Source organism: Marmota monax, unplaced genomic scaffold (assembly GCF_021218885.2).
Source record: "Marmota monax isolate L192 unplaced genomic scaffold, Marmota_monax_Labrador192_F-V1.1 WCK01_AAM20220418_F8-fsc00200, whole genome shotgun sequence".
NCBI classification, from domain to species: domain Eukaryota; kingdom Metazoa; phylum Chordata; class Mammalia; order Rodentia; family Sciuridae; genus Marmota; species Marmota monax.
In genome coordinates, this window is record NW_026692549.1 from 1,773,314 (window position 1) to 1,787,500 (window position 14,187).

Below are 14,187 nucleotides of genomic sequence, written 5' to 3' on the forward strand. Positions count from 1 at the left end.
TTTGAAGTACTTTAGAGTCACAAAAGCTCAGAGGCTTCTAGAGTCACAGAGTGTTCACTGGACCGTAGGGGAGTCGGCAGGGATCTGGTTCAGGGGCAGGGCCACCTCCTTTGGACCTCTCCAGGGTCCACTCACACTCCTTTTCTGGTTCTGGTCACAGTTGTGTGGAATTTGGTTGTATGTCTGGGCCCCGTGACCATCACGGCCAGGAGCATGGTCGGCTGTGCCACCTGAGGACGTCACGCCCTCCCATCTGGGCCCTGAGGACCATGGCTATGCTCATTTCAAGGGCTCCTCAGAGGACACCTCTGTGGGCACCGCTGCAGGGGGGCTGGGGGCGGTGGCTTTCCTGGGGCACCAGGAAGTACCTGGAACTGTCGAAACCCGGGTTCCAGTTCCTCCACGCACCCCAGGCATCTCACCTGGCGCACAGGTACCTGCAGCCTCTGGTGCCTCCGGTGAGCTCAGGCCCTTCTCAGGCCCTTCCTGCGATGGCATGTGGCCGCTGTTCCCAGGAGCCCCTGTCTGCCAGCGTCTCAGGCCCCAGAACCTGACGTCACCGCGGCTCACCCCGGGGTTTTGGCTCTGTGCCTGCCTCAGCCAAGGCAGCCATCCTGGGCAAGCTCATTCAGATTTTTAAAGAAGAATCCTGTTGATTTTTTTTAATGAATTGGAGAAATTAATTATAGGCTTGGGACATGTTAGGTTTATTTTTAGAAATCCATGATCTCAGACACAAATAGCACTTCATTCTGGATGGAGGAACCCAGGGGCTGCAGCTCCAGCGGTGGGGGAGGAGGGGAAGGGGGAGGGGGAGGGAGATGGGAGAGGGGAGCTGCAGGGAAAGCTTGCCGCAGCTGGCACAGGTGCCTCCAGCCTCCACTCCCACTTTCCCTTGGGCCTCAATAAAACAGACATCTGTTGAGAGCTGCCTGCATACAATGCCTGGCCCATGCCATGGGCTGGGTGCGGCAGGAACCCAGCAGATGAAGACCTGACCTGGAGATGATGTTTTAGCAGGGGGCAGATGACGGGCAGAATCAGCGCTGGCACAGACAGGGTGTCCCAGCCATCCTGGAGTGGGGGACAGCAGGACAGGGCGTGCACACAGATGGCACAAGCCATGCTATGGAAACATGGTAGCTGCACATCAGGACTTCCCGCTTTGCTTCGATTCATTTATTAAACCTGATGTACTGAGAGGCACTGAGGATGTGTCTGAAAAGAAGGAAGTGAAGGCACAGGGCTTTGCGGTCCATGGAGACATACAAGGGACAGGATGGGAGGTGGTGGGTGCAGGGAAGGAGGAGTGTGGGGCAGGGACCACCTCCCCCTCCACCTGGGCACCGGCCTTGCCTGGTGCAGGAACTCCTGCAGCAGAGGGGATGGGGAGGGGGCTTCACTGGTGCATGCTGGCCCTGAGCATTGGGCAGCCACAATGGGGTCAGGAAGCAACAGAGAGCAGAGAGGCTCAGAGGCCGGCTACGGCCTGGCCCAGGCCTGTGCCTGAGGAGAGAGCTCACTGGGCGGCCCTTCTCCTGTGTGTCCTGAGGGAGGCTCTGTCTTTGTGAAGTGGGCAAATGGCAGCGAGTTTGCTGACCTGTCCAGCAGAAGGACATTCCCTTATTCTGCTAGAGGCGGTGCCCTCTGGGGTGGGCATTGCAGGTGGGTCAGCCACCGTGCTGTCCCAGCCTGGGCTGGTCATAGCTTCACGCTACCCACCTCCACCAGCTGCAGCCAGGCATGCCCTGGGTGCCGGCCACGCTCAGAGCCCGGAGCAGCCGTGCTGGCTGTGAGCTGCACGCTCCCAGGATTCTTGGCACCTGTGCTTTCTCCTGGTGGCTGACAGCCGGCTGCATGCAGAGCTAGGCGTTGGGCTGGGACTTCCCATGAGGTGGCAGATAGGCCTGCCATGCACACAGCCCACAGTCCTGGCCACGTGGGCCCCCAAGGCCTCCTGCTGACTGACCCCCTCCCACCTCTGCTGTGCAGTGCAAGGTTCGCGAGCTGGAAGAGAAATGCCGGACGCAGAGTGAGCAGTTCAGCCGGCTGTCCCGGGACCTGGAGAAGTTCCGGCAGCAGGCCGGGAAGATTGACCTGCTGGGCAGTGGCTCGGTGGCCTCGCTGGACATCCCCTTGGCCCCCAGCAAACCTTTCCCGCAGTTCATGAATGGACTAGCCACCTCCATTGGCAAAGGTGAGTACTGGGCCTCCCGGGGCCGGGGTGGGGAAAGGATGCCGTCCGCCTCCCAGCCAGGCTGCGCGGGCAGAGGCTTGGCAATGGATCCCACACAGCCAGGCTGGCCCTGCCCAAGGCTGAAGAGCACCGCACTGTGCACCTACACCAGCTTCTCTTCCTCATTTCTTCCCTCCCCTCTTTCCCTCCTCCCCTCTCTCCCTCCTCCCCTTTCTCCCTCCTCCCCTCCCCTCTCTCCCTCCTCCCCTCCTCCTATTCTCCCTTCTCTCCCTCCTCCCCTCTCTCCCTCTGCTCCTCTTTCCTTTCCTCTCTCACTATTGATGGATCCAGGGGTCTTGTACATACTAGGCAGGTGCTCGGCCGCTCAGCCACACCCCAGCCCTGGCTTAGTCCATGTCCTGTGTCCATTCATCCACCCCAGGCTCTCTGTCCGGCTCTTCCAGGGTGGGCAGGGAGGAATTGCCGGCTGGCCACGGGGTCCCAGAAGAACAGAGGTTCTGCTTCTGCTGAACCTTCCAGCAGGTCTCCTCTGCCTCTGGTGAGGTGGTCTTGGCTTGGAGGCCAGGTGGGTGACGAGTCTGGGTGTGAGCCCTAGGGGACTCTGTAAGCAGAGCCACATGACAGGAGAGCGAGGTCTCTAAGGACCTCCCTGCAGCAGACACTGCACCCCAATAGAATCATCCCTGAACCCAGGAGCTGGCAGCCTGACAGGCAGCCTGACAGGGTGGGAAGAGGCCCCGCCCCAGCCCCGCCCCACCCCGCCTCCCAGGGCCCCCCGGCCCTGCCCTCGCCTCCAGAGCCCCGCCCCAAGCCCCACCCCCGTTCTCATGGCCAGCTTTCCTTTCAGGATGGGAGCTGGGAACTTTTTGTGATATCCCAGAAAAAGTCACTGGGAATTAGCAGTTCTGTTTTCTGGAGCACACATGTCCCAAAGCTCAGGATCATTGGAGAGTGCACCTGAGAACCACCCCGTAAGGTCACTCTCACCCCCGATGAGGCATGCCAGACAAAACCTTTTCTCCCTCAAGAATTCCTACAGATCTGAACAAGTGGAAGGTGACTGCAAGGTGACACTGCTGTGTGTTGGCCACCCATGCAGTTCGCTGGGGCAGGGCACCAGTCAGGACAGCCTGAGTTCTGCTGCATTAACAACCAACCCCAGACCCTGGGGCCTTCCACCAGCTCCGGGCCACAGCCCCCACCCAGCGGTGGACAGTCACTTCCACTCACACCCCTTCCAGGGCCGCGCTTCCAGTTGCCGGGGGAGGGAAAGATGTGTTAGTCTGGAGCAGGGTGCCTGCTGGTTCCTGGCTGGCTTCCCTGGGCTTCAGGGCCAGTCCCCCATGACCCTTTCCCTTGCACTGCTGCCTGCCAAGGCGTTCTAAGGCTTCAGGGCCATGTGGCCACACTCAAGGTCCCCTTGCTAGACCTGATGTCCCAGCAGGGAGACGCTTCTGCTGTCCTCGGTGCCATCGGCTGTCACCTGCCCAGGGGAGCTCTGGGGCTCTGCCAGCTGCCTTTCTAGGGATGCTTTCAGGTCACTTTATATCCCCGGGTCCTCACTCAGCAGCTGTCCCCGAGGCTTTGGCCCGACAGAGGCTGGTCGGAGGCAGCAGGGCGCCCACCCTGTCCTTGTGCTAGCAGAGACCCTGGGGGAGGGTCTTCAGTTAGATCACCTCTGGGTCTAACTGAAGGGGGACACTGAGACCACCGTGGGTCAAGCCCTCAGTGCCCCTTCCCAGCAGCCAGAACGGGGTTCCCTGCCCCCAGCCCGGGAGGGTGGTCAGGCCGAGCCTCGTTGCCCTCCAGCAGGGCTCTTGCCCAAAGTGCTTTCCAGCAGTAAACTTGACCCTTTGGCTAATTAGGACTCTTGGTCATAGTGACAGCAAAATCTAACTTACCCTGGTGTGAACCAAAAGGAAATTGTCCTCTGGCTTCAGGTACAGCTTGGTTCAGGGGCTCTGGCCATGTCACCAGGGTCCAGTCTTTCCTCTGAGAGCAGGCTCTGTTCTTGTATGAGTTTCCTACTCCTGGTGGCAAAAGGGCTGCTATGTCACTGAGACTCACAGTCCCATTCTAAGCTAAGGAAAGGGGAAGCCTGTCTGTGGGGGCTCCCACTAAAGCCCTCTGACTGGAGCCCCTGCCATGAGCTATAGACCCCCTTTATAGCCGGGCTGCATGGCTCAGGGCCAGGGGTGGGCTCAGATTAGCCGTGGACAAGATGAGCTGTGTGGGCCCCCCGTGGCCCCCCCACAGCTGAGGCAGAAGAGGAAGGTGCCTAGGGAGCAGGTGCCACAGGCTTGTCTCATCTCCTCTCCTTTCCCCGCCATGCTCCTGCCTGTGGTCAGGTCACGAGAGTGCCCCTGGACACTACCCTGCGGTTGGTGACTATTCCCCGCTCTCAGGGGGCAAGCCGGAGCTGCTGTCTGCCAACCCCACCTTCCTGTCGCCATCAGGGAGCCCAAGATGCAGATTTGAGTCAGACGTGAGTCTTCCTGCCAGGCACCTGGCGCTGGGCCTCTGTGGCTAGTGGACATGGGGGCCCTGTCCATCCTGCCCAGTCCCACCTTGTCCTTCCACCCATCCTCCTCCTCCTGCCTCCCCTGGGTCCTTCCCTCACTGCAGCTAATCCCTGGAGCCTGTCCTCACTGCTGGCTAGGGGTGGCCTGCGAGGGCCACTTTGGGCACACACCTGAGGCCTGGTCTCTGAGATGGCCCCTGAGGCCGGGACTCAGAGCGTCCAGCCAGCATGCAGAGAGCAGTTCACAAGAGAGAGTGGGCCGCTCAGCGACGGGGCAGGGAGAGGCTGGTCCAGCCCAGGGGAGGGCCTGCTTGGAGGGAGCCGGACACTTGTGTCCATGACAAGGGGTCCTGACGGGTGGAACTGGGGCTGGAAGGTGGGCAGAGTGTCGAGGCCTAGGCACCAGGACAGTGTAGGTTTGTCTGGTTGAAGGCAGGGGTGACGTGGCCACCTGCTTCTACCTGGAGAGTGTTTAGGGAGGTGAGGAGCCAGACCTCCAGGGGAAAGCCACTCCTGCTCCCACCCCCGGGGCTGTCACTGTGGTGTAAGGGACCATGGCCTCCTCAGGGGATGGCAGAGTCAGGGCTGCAGGACAGGGCATCCCTTGCCCATCCTTGGGCACCATCAGACACAGAGGTGCCACCTCCGGAGGGCAGAGGACACAGGTACTCATCTGGGCTTCAGCGAGCCACCCACCCAGCGTGGCCAGCATTGCAGTCTGTGTCCATAAGAGGACCCTCAGGGCTTTCCTGGGGTTGGGCCTGGGCTCTGTGTAGATGTCCATTCTGGGTTGGGTGCCCAATAGGAAGCCATTTCTGGGTTCACACAGGAGGCTGAGCATGTGGGGCTGCCCACCTGTGGGTGTCCAGTCTGGGTCCATTTTTCCAAAAGCCCATGGCGGCTGCGAAAGGGCTTCCTGGGTGTCCCGGCACAGAGGTGAGGCCTGCAGCCCCCTGACCAGGCCCCCTGTCTCCGACAGATGGACAATGAACAGAACTCCAACACCTCGAAGCAGAGATACTCGGGCAAGGTCCACCTGTGTGTCGCCCGCTACAGGTAGGAGCTGGCTGCAGTCTCCTTTCCTCACAGGGCCTTTCCGGTTGTTTTAAGTCAGTCTTTGCAATAGGAGGCCCCAGGGGCACCTGACTTTGTCTCACTCTGGCCAGGACTCTGACTGAAGTTGACCCCTATGTGCTGAGGACCTAAAGGTGTGACGCCCACCCTCCCAGGCTGGGCGAGGATAGGAAGCTGGTGCGACTGACCATGTGGTTGGCAGTCACACCCCAGATTGGAATAATGCCCAGATCTAATCCAACAAATATTCTCCCTGGGATCCGTAGGAGGAGATTGGAGAGGTGTGTGCAGCAGGATTAGCCAGGCACACACTGGCTAAGTAAACCCTGCCAAGCTGCTTGGTGGAATACTACATATCCACTAAAAAGGCTAAGGCAGTGTTTCACGAGCACTATGCTGTGTAACAAGGTGACAAGTAGGTGGATCGTGAAGTAGTATGTGATAGGATCCGCCTTAGCGTGATTACATATATTTAAAGCTTGTAAGGTTCATTTCTTCCTATTGCCTTATTAATCTGGAGCTGTGTAGTTATGGTGGGAGGGCAATGGGACGATGTCAGGATCATCACACTTCTGTCCTCATCTTCCCGTGGTCTGTGTGAATGAGCCCGTGTGCTTGGCATGCGAGGCCCCGGCTGGGCGCGGGGCTGTGCTTCTCAGGCAGGAGCAGGAGGGTCGTGAACTGAATTCTGTCTCTCCCTCCAGTTATAACCCCTTCGATGGGCCGAATGAAAACCCGGAGGCCGAGCTGCCCCTCACGGCGGGGAAGTACCTCTATGTGTACGGGGACATGGACGAGGACGGGTTCTACGAAGGTCTCTGTTGGCACCAGGTTGCTGTTGGGGAGCCTGGCCAGTCCACCCCAGGCCAGCGCTCCTGGGCTGGCAGCCGGCAGGCCCCGGTCACTGCTGGCTGCCGAGCCGCTGCTCTGTCCCTGTGGGGCCTGAGTCCTCGGGTTCCCTTCAGGACCGGAAGGCTGGGCGGGGAGCCGGGTTCCCACCCGGGCAGAGGCTGGTGCTCGGTGGATCTTCAGGATGCTCAACTCTGCAGGGCTGTCTGGCAGCTGTGGGTCTACCCCGGGGCTGACCGTCCTCTGCCCATGGTTGTCCCTCAGCACCCACAGGAACAGGTCCCAGGACCCCCGAGGATATAGAGTGGGCAGACGCCCAGGTCCCTCACAGGAAGGGGCACCATTGCTTAGGGCGTACGCACATCCTTGTTGCCCTCCCAAGTCCTCGCAGGTGCCCACAGTGCCTACCACCTTGTCCAGGACGGGACAGTCCCCCCCATTCTACCCGCATCTGGTTGAGTCTGTGGTGGTGGAACCTGTGGACACAGAGGGCTGACTGTGCTCCCAGGGATCCCTTCTCTCTCATCCTCCTGCCCCCCAGCCCCCAGGCTGCATCCTCTGGTGTGGCCAGGGCCATCTAGGTGACCTCACTGAGACTGGCTCCCAGCACCTGCAGAGGTGGCCCACCCATCCCGAGACTGTCATGGCCCCAGCGGGTCTGGCCCATTCCCAGGAAGATTGCTCCCTTTCACGCCACCCTCCCGCCTCTAGTTTGGTATCAGACAATGTGAGCTGTCTACCCAAAGGGCCTCCCTTGCTTAGCTTGAGGACACACAGGACACCCCCACAGTTCCGTGAGTAGCTTTCTGCTGTAGACATGAGCCTTCTAGTCCCTGAACAGCCCACTGTCCTGCACGGAGGGCCTGGGTCTGCCCCATCTAGTCCCTGAACCACCCACTGCCCCACACGGGGGGCCTGGGTCTGCCCTGGCCCCCTGGGCAGGAGGAGTTCATCTTGTTAAACCATGAGTTTTCTCTTGCATGGCCTTGCAGGGTCTCCCTAGAGCAGGTCGGAGCACCTAGGCTCATTTCTGGGCACTTGCTGGCGAGAGGCCAGGCCATCAGTGGACGTGTGAGCACCCCTGGCAGGCAGCGACATGTTTGCCATGAGCTGATTGCAATGCAGGGCTATGGCTCTGGAGGCCCCGAGTCACACCCCAGGGTGAACATGTACACCCTGCCCCAACGGAGCTCTGCCATCACTCCCTGCTCTGTGGCCATGGAGACTCTTCAGAGGGCTGGCTCAGAGCAGGTTGAGGAACTCAGGGAGCCACGGTTAGGGTGGCAGTGGGACCTGCTTCCCTTCTGGGCCTTAGTTTCCTCTGCTGCAGAATTAAAATGGCAGGGTACCTACTCCTTAGGGTAGCTGTGAGGATAAATGAGGTGGCAGATATTAGGTGCTTATGATAGAGCCTGGCCCAGAGTAGGTGCTCAGCAAATGTTCACTGTCATCACTGTCACCATTATGACCTCACCATCGTCACCATCACCATTATCATTATCACTATCACCATCACCATCATCATTACCACTATCACCATTATAACCCTCACCTCCATCACCATTAACAACATCACCATCATCATCACTATTACCACCACCTTCATCACCATCAACATCACCATCAACATCATCACCGCTATCGCCATCACCATTATAACCCTCACCATCCTCACCATCATCACTATCTTCACCATCATCACCACTATCATAATCACCATCTCTATCACCATCACAACCATCATCAACACCATTGCCATAAACATTATCACCATCTCCATCCCCACCGTGATCATCACCACCATCACCATCAATGTCACCACCATCACTATCTCCACCAATGTCACCACTACTGTCATCATTACCTTCCACCCAAGTCACAGTATGGATGTTTCATAGTCTGTCCTCCAGGGAACGCTTGGTCTTCCTTGAGCCCACACCCTGGGTCAGGGTTAGACACAGAGAACCCAGGGCAGATGGACTGGTCTCCGTGCCCTCTAAGGCCCTGTCCCACTTCCCCTAAGGCAGGAGTTCTCCCGGGAGCAGAATCCAGCCTCCCTGGTCACCTGGCTGGGTGGTAGCCTGTGAGGACCTGGGGGGACAGTACTGTGGGCTCTGTGCCTCACCTTCAAAGCTCCTGTGTGTACTTGTCCCTCTCCGGGGCAGTTAGCCTTTTGAGCTGCTGACAAGAAGCTTAGATTGCTCACACATAAGACAAGGTGGACACCAAAACTACCTCGGGGTTTTTATAAGCCACTCAGTTCTGAGATGGTTCTGACGCCAAGTCCACCATTCCATTTCACGTACAGTGAAGCAGTGGGGAGCCCCTGAATGGGGCCAGAGCAGGAACCCCACGGATCCCTATGCCTGTGCCCGCTCAGCTGTAGGAGGGTTAATTTTCTCAATTACCAAAAGCCGTGGGTTTTACTCGTTTGTTCATCCTTTGAGCAAATAGTTATTGAGCACCTCTTGGGTACCAGGTGTCACCCCAGAGCTGGCCCCATAGTCAGCGTGAGCTTCCTATCCTCATGGGCAGTCTTCTCATTGGGAGGCAGTCAGCGTACGTACCCAGGTAAACGAACACCGCGGCCCCAGATTCCGTGAGCCTCAGGGAGAGGCGGGGCCTCGCGGTGGAGGTCACTTTAGATGAAGTGCTCTTGTCGGGCAGGAGCGGTATGTGCCCTGTGACCTCAGGGCCCGATGGGACGGTGCACTGATAACCTGTCCTTGCGCCCCACAGGGGAGCTCCTGGATGGACAGAGGGGCCTGGTGCCCTCCAACTTCGTGGATTTCATCCAGGACAACGAGTCGCGGTTGGCAAGCACTCTGGGTACCGAGCAGGATCAGAACTTCATCAACCACTCGGGCCTCAACCTGGGGAGCGAGAACATCCTGGACCTCCACTCCCCGACTCGCACAGACCCGGGCATTACTGATGACGGCGGGGGGATGCTGGATGTGAACATCGATGACATTGGAGAAGACATTGTGCCTTACCCTAGAAAAATCACCCTTATCAAACAGCTTGCCAAAAGTGTCATTGTGGGCTGGGAGCCCCCAGCCGTGCCGCCGGGCTGGGGGACTGTGAGCAGCTACAATGTCCTGGTGGACAAGGAGACTCGGGTGAGCCTAGCCCTGGGCAGCAGAACCAAAGCCCTCATCGAGAAGCTCAACACGGCCGCCTGCACCTACCGCATCTCCGTGCAGTGCGTCACGAGCAGGGGCAGCTCGGACGAGCTGCGGTGCACGCTGCTGGTGGGCAAGGACGTGGCTGTGGCCCCCTCCCACCTGCGCGTGGACAACATTACGCAGATCTCCGCCCGGCTCTCCTGGCTGCCCACCAACAGCAACTACAGCCACGTCATCTTCCTTAACGAGGAGGAGTTCGACGTCGTCAAGGCCGCGCGGTACAAGTACCAGTTCCTCAACCTGAGGCCCAACATGGCCTATAAGGTGAAGGTCCTTGCCAAGCCCCACCAGATGCCCTGGCAGCTGCCGCTGGAGCAGAGGGAGAAGAAGGAGGCCTTCGTGGAGTTCTCCACGCTGCCCGCAGGTGAGCCTGCGTCCTGCCTGGCCCCAGGGAAGGGGGCACAATGGGAGGGAGCCGGGCCATCCATGTGGCCTCCAAGGCTCAAGGTCAGCATGAGGGCACAGTGCCAGTCTGTGCTGATCCAGAGAGGGGACTCAGGGTGGCTTCAGGGCCATCCAGGGACTGCTTCCTCGGCACTGGAGCCAGAGGCTGGTCCTGTGACAGGAGGAGGCTGGGCGCCTTGCCCCTCCATGGGCGTCCACTCCCAGGCCATTGAGGGAGGGCCTGCTCCTGTCCACCTCACTCCTTCTTGTCTCCCGGTCGTGAGTAAGCGCGTGCTGATGGGCTGCAGTGACATGAAGGTTGTCACAGAAGCCACCTGGGTCCTGGCCCAGCTGCGAGGCAAGGCTGTTAGCACCTGTGCCTGTGGCCTGTGGACAGGGAGCTGGCCAGGGCCCTTGTCCCCCGCACCTGGGGAAATCCAGAGGCAATATCAGCTGGAGGGCTCCTTCCTATGGACAGGACCCAGTGACCCCCAGTGCCTGGGCAGGGAGCTGGCTCATGTGACATAGTCACACAAGAGACCTCCCTGTGGGGACTGGGGCTGTTTCCACATGCGCGCCGGGGCCAGGTCTGCCTGAGGCTTCCTGCTGGGCGCTGCCCACATAATCCTTGCTTGAGCAGTCGGAAGGGTCCTCAGCCTCATCTGTGAACGTGAATTCCTCCGTGTTCTCCAGCGTGACCTTTGCCAGCACCTGGCCTCTTAAGCCTCATGTCATGCAGGACTGGCCTTGATGCAGGGGACTGGCTGTGCAGTCCTGTGTGCCCTATGGGGCAGACCCTCAGGAATTGCCCACCCACGGGGCAGCAATGGCAGAAGGTGGGCAGCACCGCCAAGGGAGGGCCTGTCCAAGAGGCGCTGATGGACGGGCAAGGTCAGCACATCATGCTCCGCGGTGAGCTCTGGTTTCCTACCTGGTGGCCGGGATCTGAATAGTGGGGACCCCAGGACATCTCATGGTCAGTGCTGGGGTGAAGGATTGGGAAACACCCAACACGGGCCCCCTGGCCCACTCGGGAGAGCTGGAGAGAGCGTCCCAGGGAGGGAACCTGGGGTGGGGAGTGGGGGTAGCAGGTGTAGCCCCGGGGTCGGCTCCTGAGGACTGGAGAAGGTCTCAGGTGGTCAGCCAGAGGCCTCTCAGTGTCTGGGGAAGAGGGTAGCTGGGAACTGATGGAGGTCGTGTTCTCAGAATTCATTCTTAAACCACAGTCCTCGTCTACCCAAGTGCCGGTGTGGGCAGGGTCAGCATGCCATGCCGGGGGTGCCGGCGTGGGGCTTGTACCACGGGCCCTTCTGTAGCACAGCCAGCAGGGGACACGCTTCATTGAAGTCAGGCATTGGCTCACATGACACATGACGCAGGTCAGGACCCGCCATCTGCCTCCACCAGCTGAGACCAGGACAGCCTGTGGTGTAGAGTCCAGTCCAGGTCTGAGGCCCGAGGGCCAGGAGCACCCAGGCAGGGTGGAGGCAAGCTCACCCCCTCTACCTCTGCCCACACTGTCCATAGTGGCTGGGCGAGGCCACCCTCACAGGGGCCACCTGCTTCTGAGTCACTGACCTGCAGGAACAAGGTCACCAGCTCACTGGGCCCCTCCCTAATGGCCCAGCACCTTACAGCTAGTGTCCACCTTCTTAGGCCCTCACCAGCCCTGATTGGTGGGCCTTTCTGAGTGACAGATGCACTGTCCAGTGTGTAATCACAGCCGCATGTGGCTCCGAGCACTTGAAAGGACCCAAACTTTAAATCTCATCTAAATTCTAATAAACGAGAATGCCAGGTGCAGCTCGAGCTACTGCACTATACCACAGGTCAAGGTCACAGCACGATTGCGCAGGGAGCTTGAAGGTTGAGGTCATGGCACAACTTGAGCAGGGAGCTTGGAGGTCAAGGTCATGGCATGATTGAGCAGGAAGCTTGGGGGTCAAGGTCAGGGCACAACTTGGAGGTCTGGTCCTGATGGTGAGGACAGTGGGCAGAGCAGTCTAAAAGGTGAGCGCAGAATGTGCTGCAGAGGTTGGGCTCAAGCTGTGTGACTCTGAGCCTGTGCTTTACCTCTCTGTGCGGCAGGACCCACTCTGTAAAGCAGGGGCAACGGTAGTAACTACCTCATTGGTGTTCTTACTGAGAAGGGAGGTAATTCCTTGAACTGGACAGGAATAGCTCCAAAAGTGGGATTCAGGGTTTCTAGGAGTTATTTTGGGGAGAGAGTTCTGCTTATTTTGTTTAGACATGAAAGATGCTTTGCTGCGATGTCCTGAGCTGGGCCCCGAGTGCCTGTGGGTACCAAAAAAATAACTGAGGCGGGTGTGGGTGTCCAGGGCAGGCACGGGGCTCGTGTGCTGGTACGCGGGGCAGGGCCTTCCTGTTCTGCCAGCTCTTCTTCCACTTGCTCAAGTGTGCCCTGCTATATGCACACACCCTTGAGGAGACGGCGTGGAGTCCACTCATCCCAAGCAGACTGTTCCCTTTAGCCCACCTGGGAGGTCAGAAGGGATCAGAAGATCCAACCTGCCCATACCATGAAACCTGACCAGGCGTGGGCAGAAGCCCTGGCTGAGGGTGGAGTTAAGAAAGGCCCCTGTCCCCTCCTCGGGGGAGAGGGAAGAGGATGGGCTGGCTCCAGGACTGAGCCCTGCTATGCCTCGGGATGTGCTATCCAGGTCTCTCCATGGTGCTGGGGATGGAACCACAGACTCTCTTCCTTCATCCCTTGAGAGTGCTCTTCCACCGCTGTGGGCCCGCATTGTCTCCACGCTCAGTCAGCCGTCCTTCCTGTCGACCCTTCTTGATACTTTTAAGATTTCTTTTATCTTTTTTATTCTGATGTGCTCATGCTTTTATTTTATTTATCTTTCTAAAAAAATTAATGTAGATTCCTGGGCCTCCAGTAATAGTTTTCTTCAAAGTTTGAACATATTTGAACTGTTTTCTCCTTCCTCTCTCTCCTCATTGTGAAACTCTGCTGCACACAAGGCAGAGGGTCTGAAGGGTCCTAGAGGTCTGCAGACCCCTGATATTCACCGTTGCATTTCCTTATTGTGTCACAGTTAGGATGATTTGTTTTCTCTGTCTTCCAGTTTTGGGAGTCCTTGCTTTGCAGTATTCAATCTGCAACTGTGAAGACCATCAAATGAGTTTTTCGTCTGTTTGTTTAGCTTCTTTATCTTTCTGGGATTTTCATTTGGTTCTTTTTTAGTTTTCTTCTTGCTCTTGGATTCTCTGTTTCTTTATATCCTTTAACCTATTTGCAATGATTATTTTAAAGAATTTTCTAATTGCAACTTCAGAGTCATCATGGGCTAACTTCGGCTGACTTTTTTTTTTTTTTTTTGGTACCAAGGATTGAACCCAGGAGTGCTTAATCACAGACCCATATTCCTAGCCCATTTTAGGATTTATTAATTTTGAGACAGGGTCTCACAAATTTGCTTAGGGTCTCGCTAAGTTTTGCTGAGACTGATTTTAAACTTGGGATTCTCCCGCCTCAGCTTCCTGAGACACTGGGATTACAGGTTTCCATCACCATGCCCAGAATGACTATTTCTTTCTCTTGATTATGCATCCCATTTTCCTATTTCTTTGCTGGCTAGTCATTTTCGTTATGAACAGGACGTGGTTGGTTACACATTATAGAGACCCTGGATTCTGTAATTTTTCTGCAGAAGTTGGGATTTGTTCTAGCAGACAGTGAAATTACTTGTGGCATATCTAGGTCCTATGTATGCTTGTTTTAGGCTTTATTGGGGAATTTGTATTTCCTTTATGCCCTTAGATCGTGGCCTTTAGTCCTGTGGCATGATCCCAACTTGTAAGGTATGACGTTTATGGGGCTCCAATGGGGAATCCAGTCTTCTCTACGTTCACAGGACTTGGACTCCACTTTGTTCCTGAGAAGCAGTTGAACTTTACTCTGCTGTTTGACTTGAGAGTCACCATCTTTCTGTTTCCTGGAG

General features: G+C 57.6%; 1 protein-coding gene across 7 annotated transcripts in view; it reads left to right on the plus strand.

Moving 5' to 3' along the window:
* Rimbp2 (RIMS binding protein 2) overlaps positions 1 to 14,187 on the plus strand; it is a 168,524-nt gene that overhangs the window by 129,469 nt on the left and 24,868 nt on the right. For all 7 annotated transcript variants that reach the window (XM_046445972.2, XM_058579754.1, XM_058579755.1 and 4 more), the window contains 5 exons: positions 1,993 to 2,197; positions 4,546 to 4,682; positions 5,698 to 5,774; positions 6,497 to 6,606; positions 9,381 to 10,193. In XM_046445972.2, the coding sequence (XP_046301928.1) occupies positions 1,993 to 2,197; positions 4,546 to 4,682; positions 5,698 to 5,774; positions 6,497 to 6,606; positions 9,381 to 10,193 (1,342 nt within the window). The remainder of the gene's footprint in view (positions 1 to 1,992; positions 2,198 to 4,545; positions 4,683 to 5,697; positions 5,775 to 6,496; positions 6,607 to 9,380; positions 10,194 to 14,187) is intronic.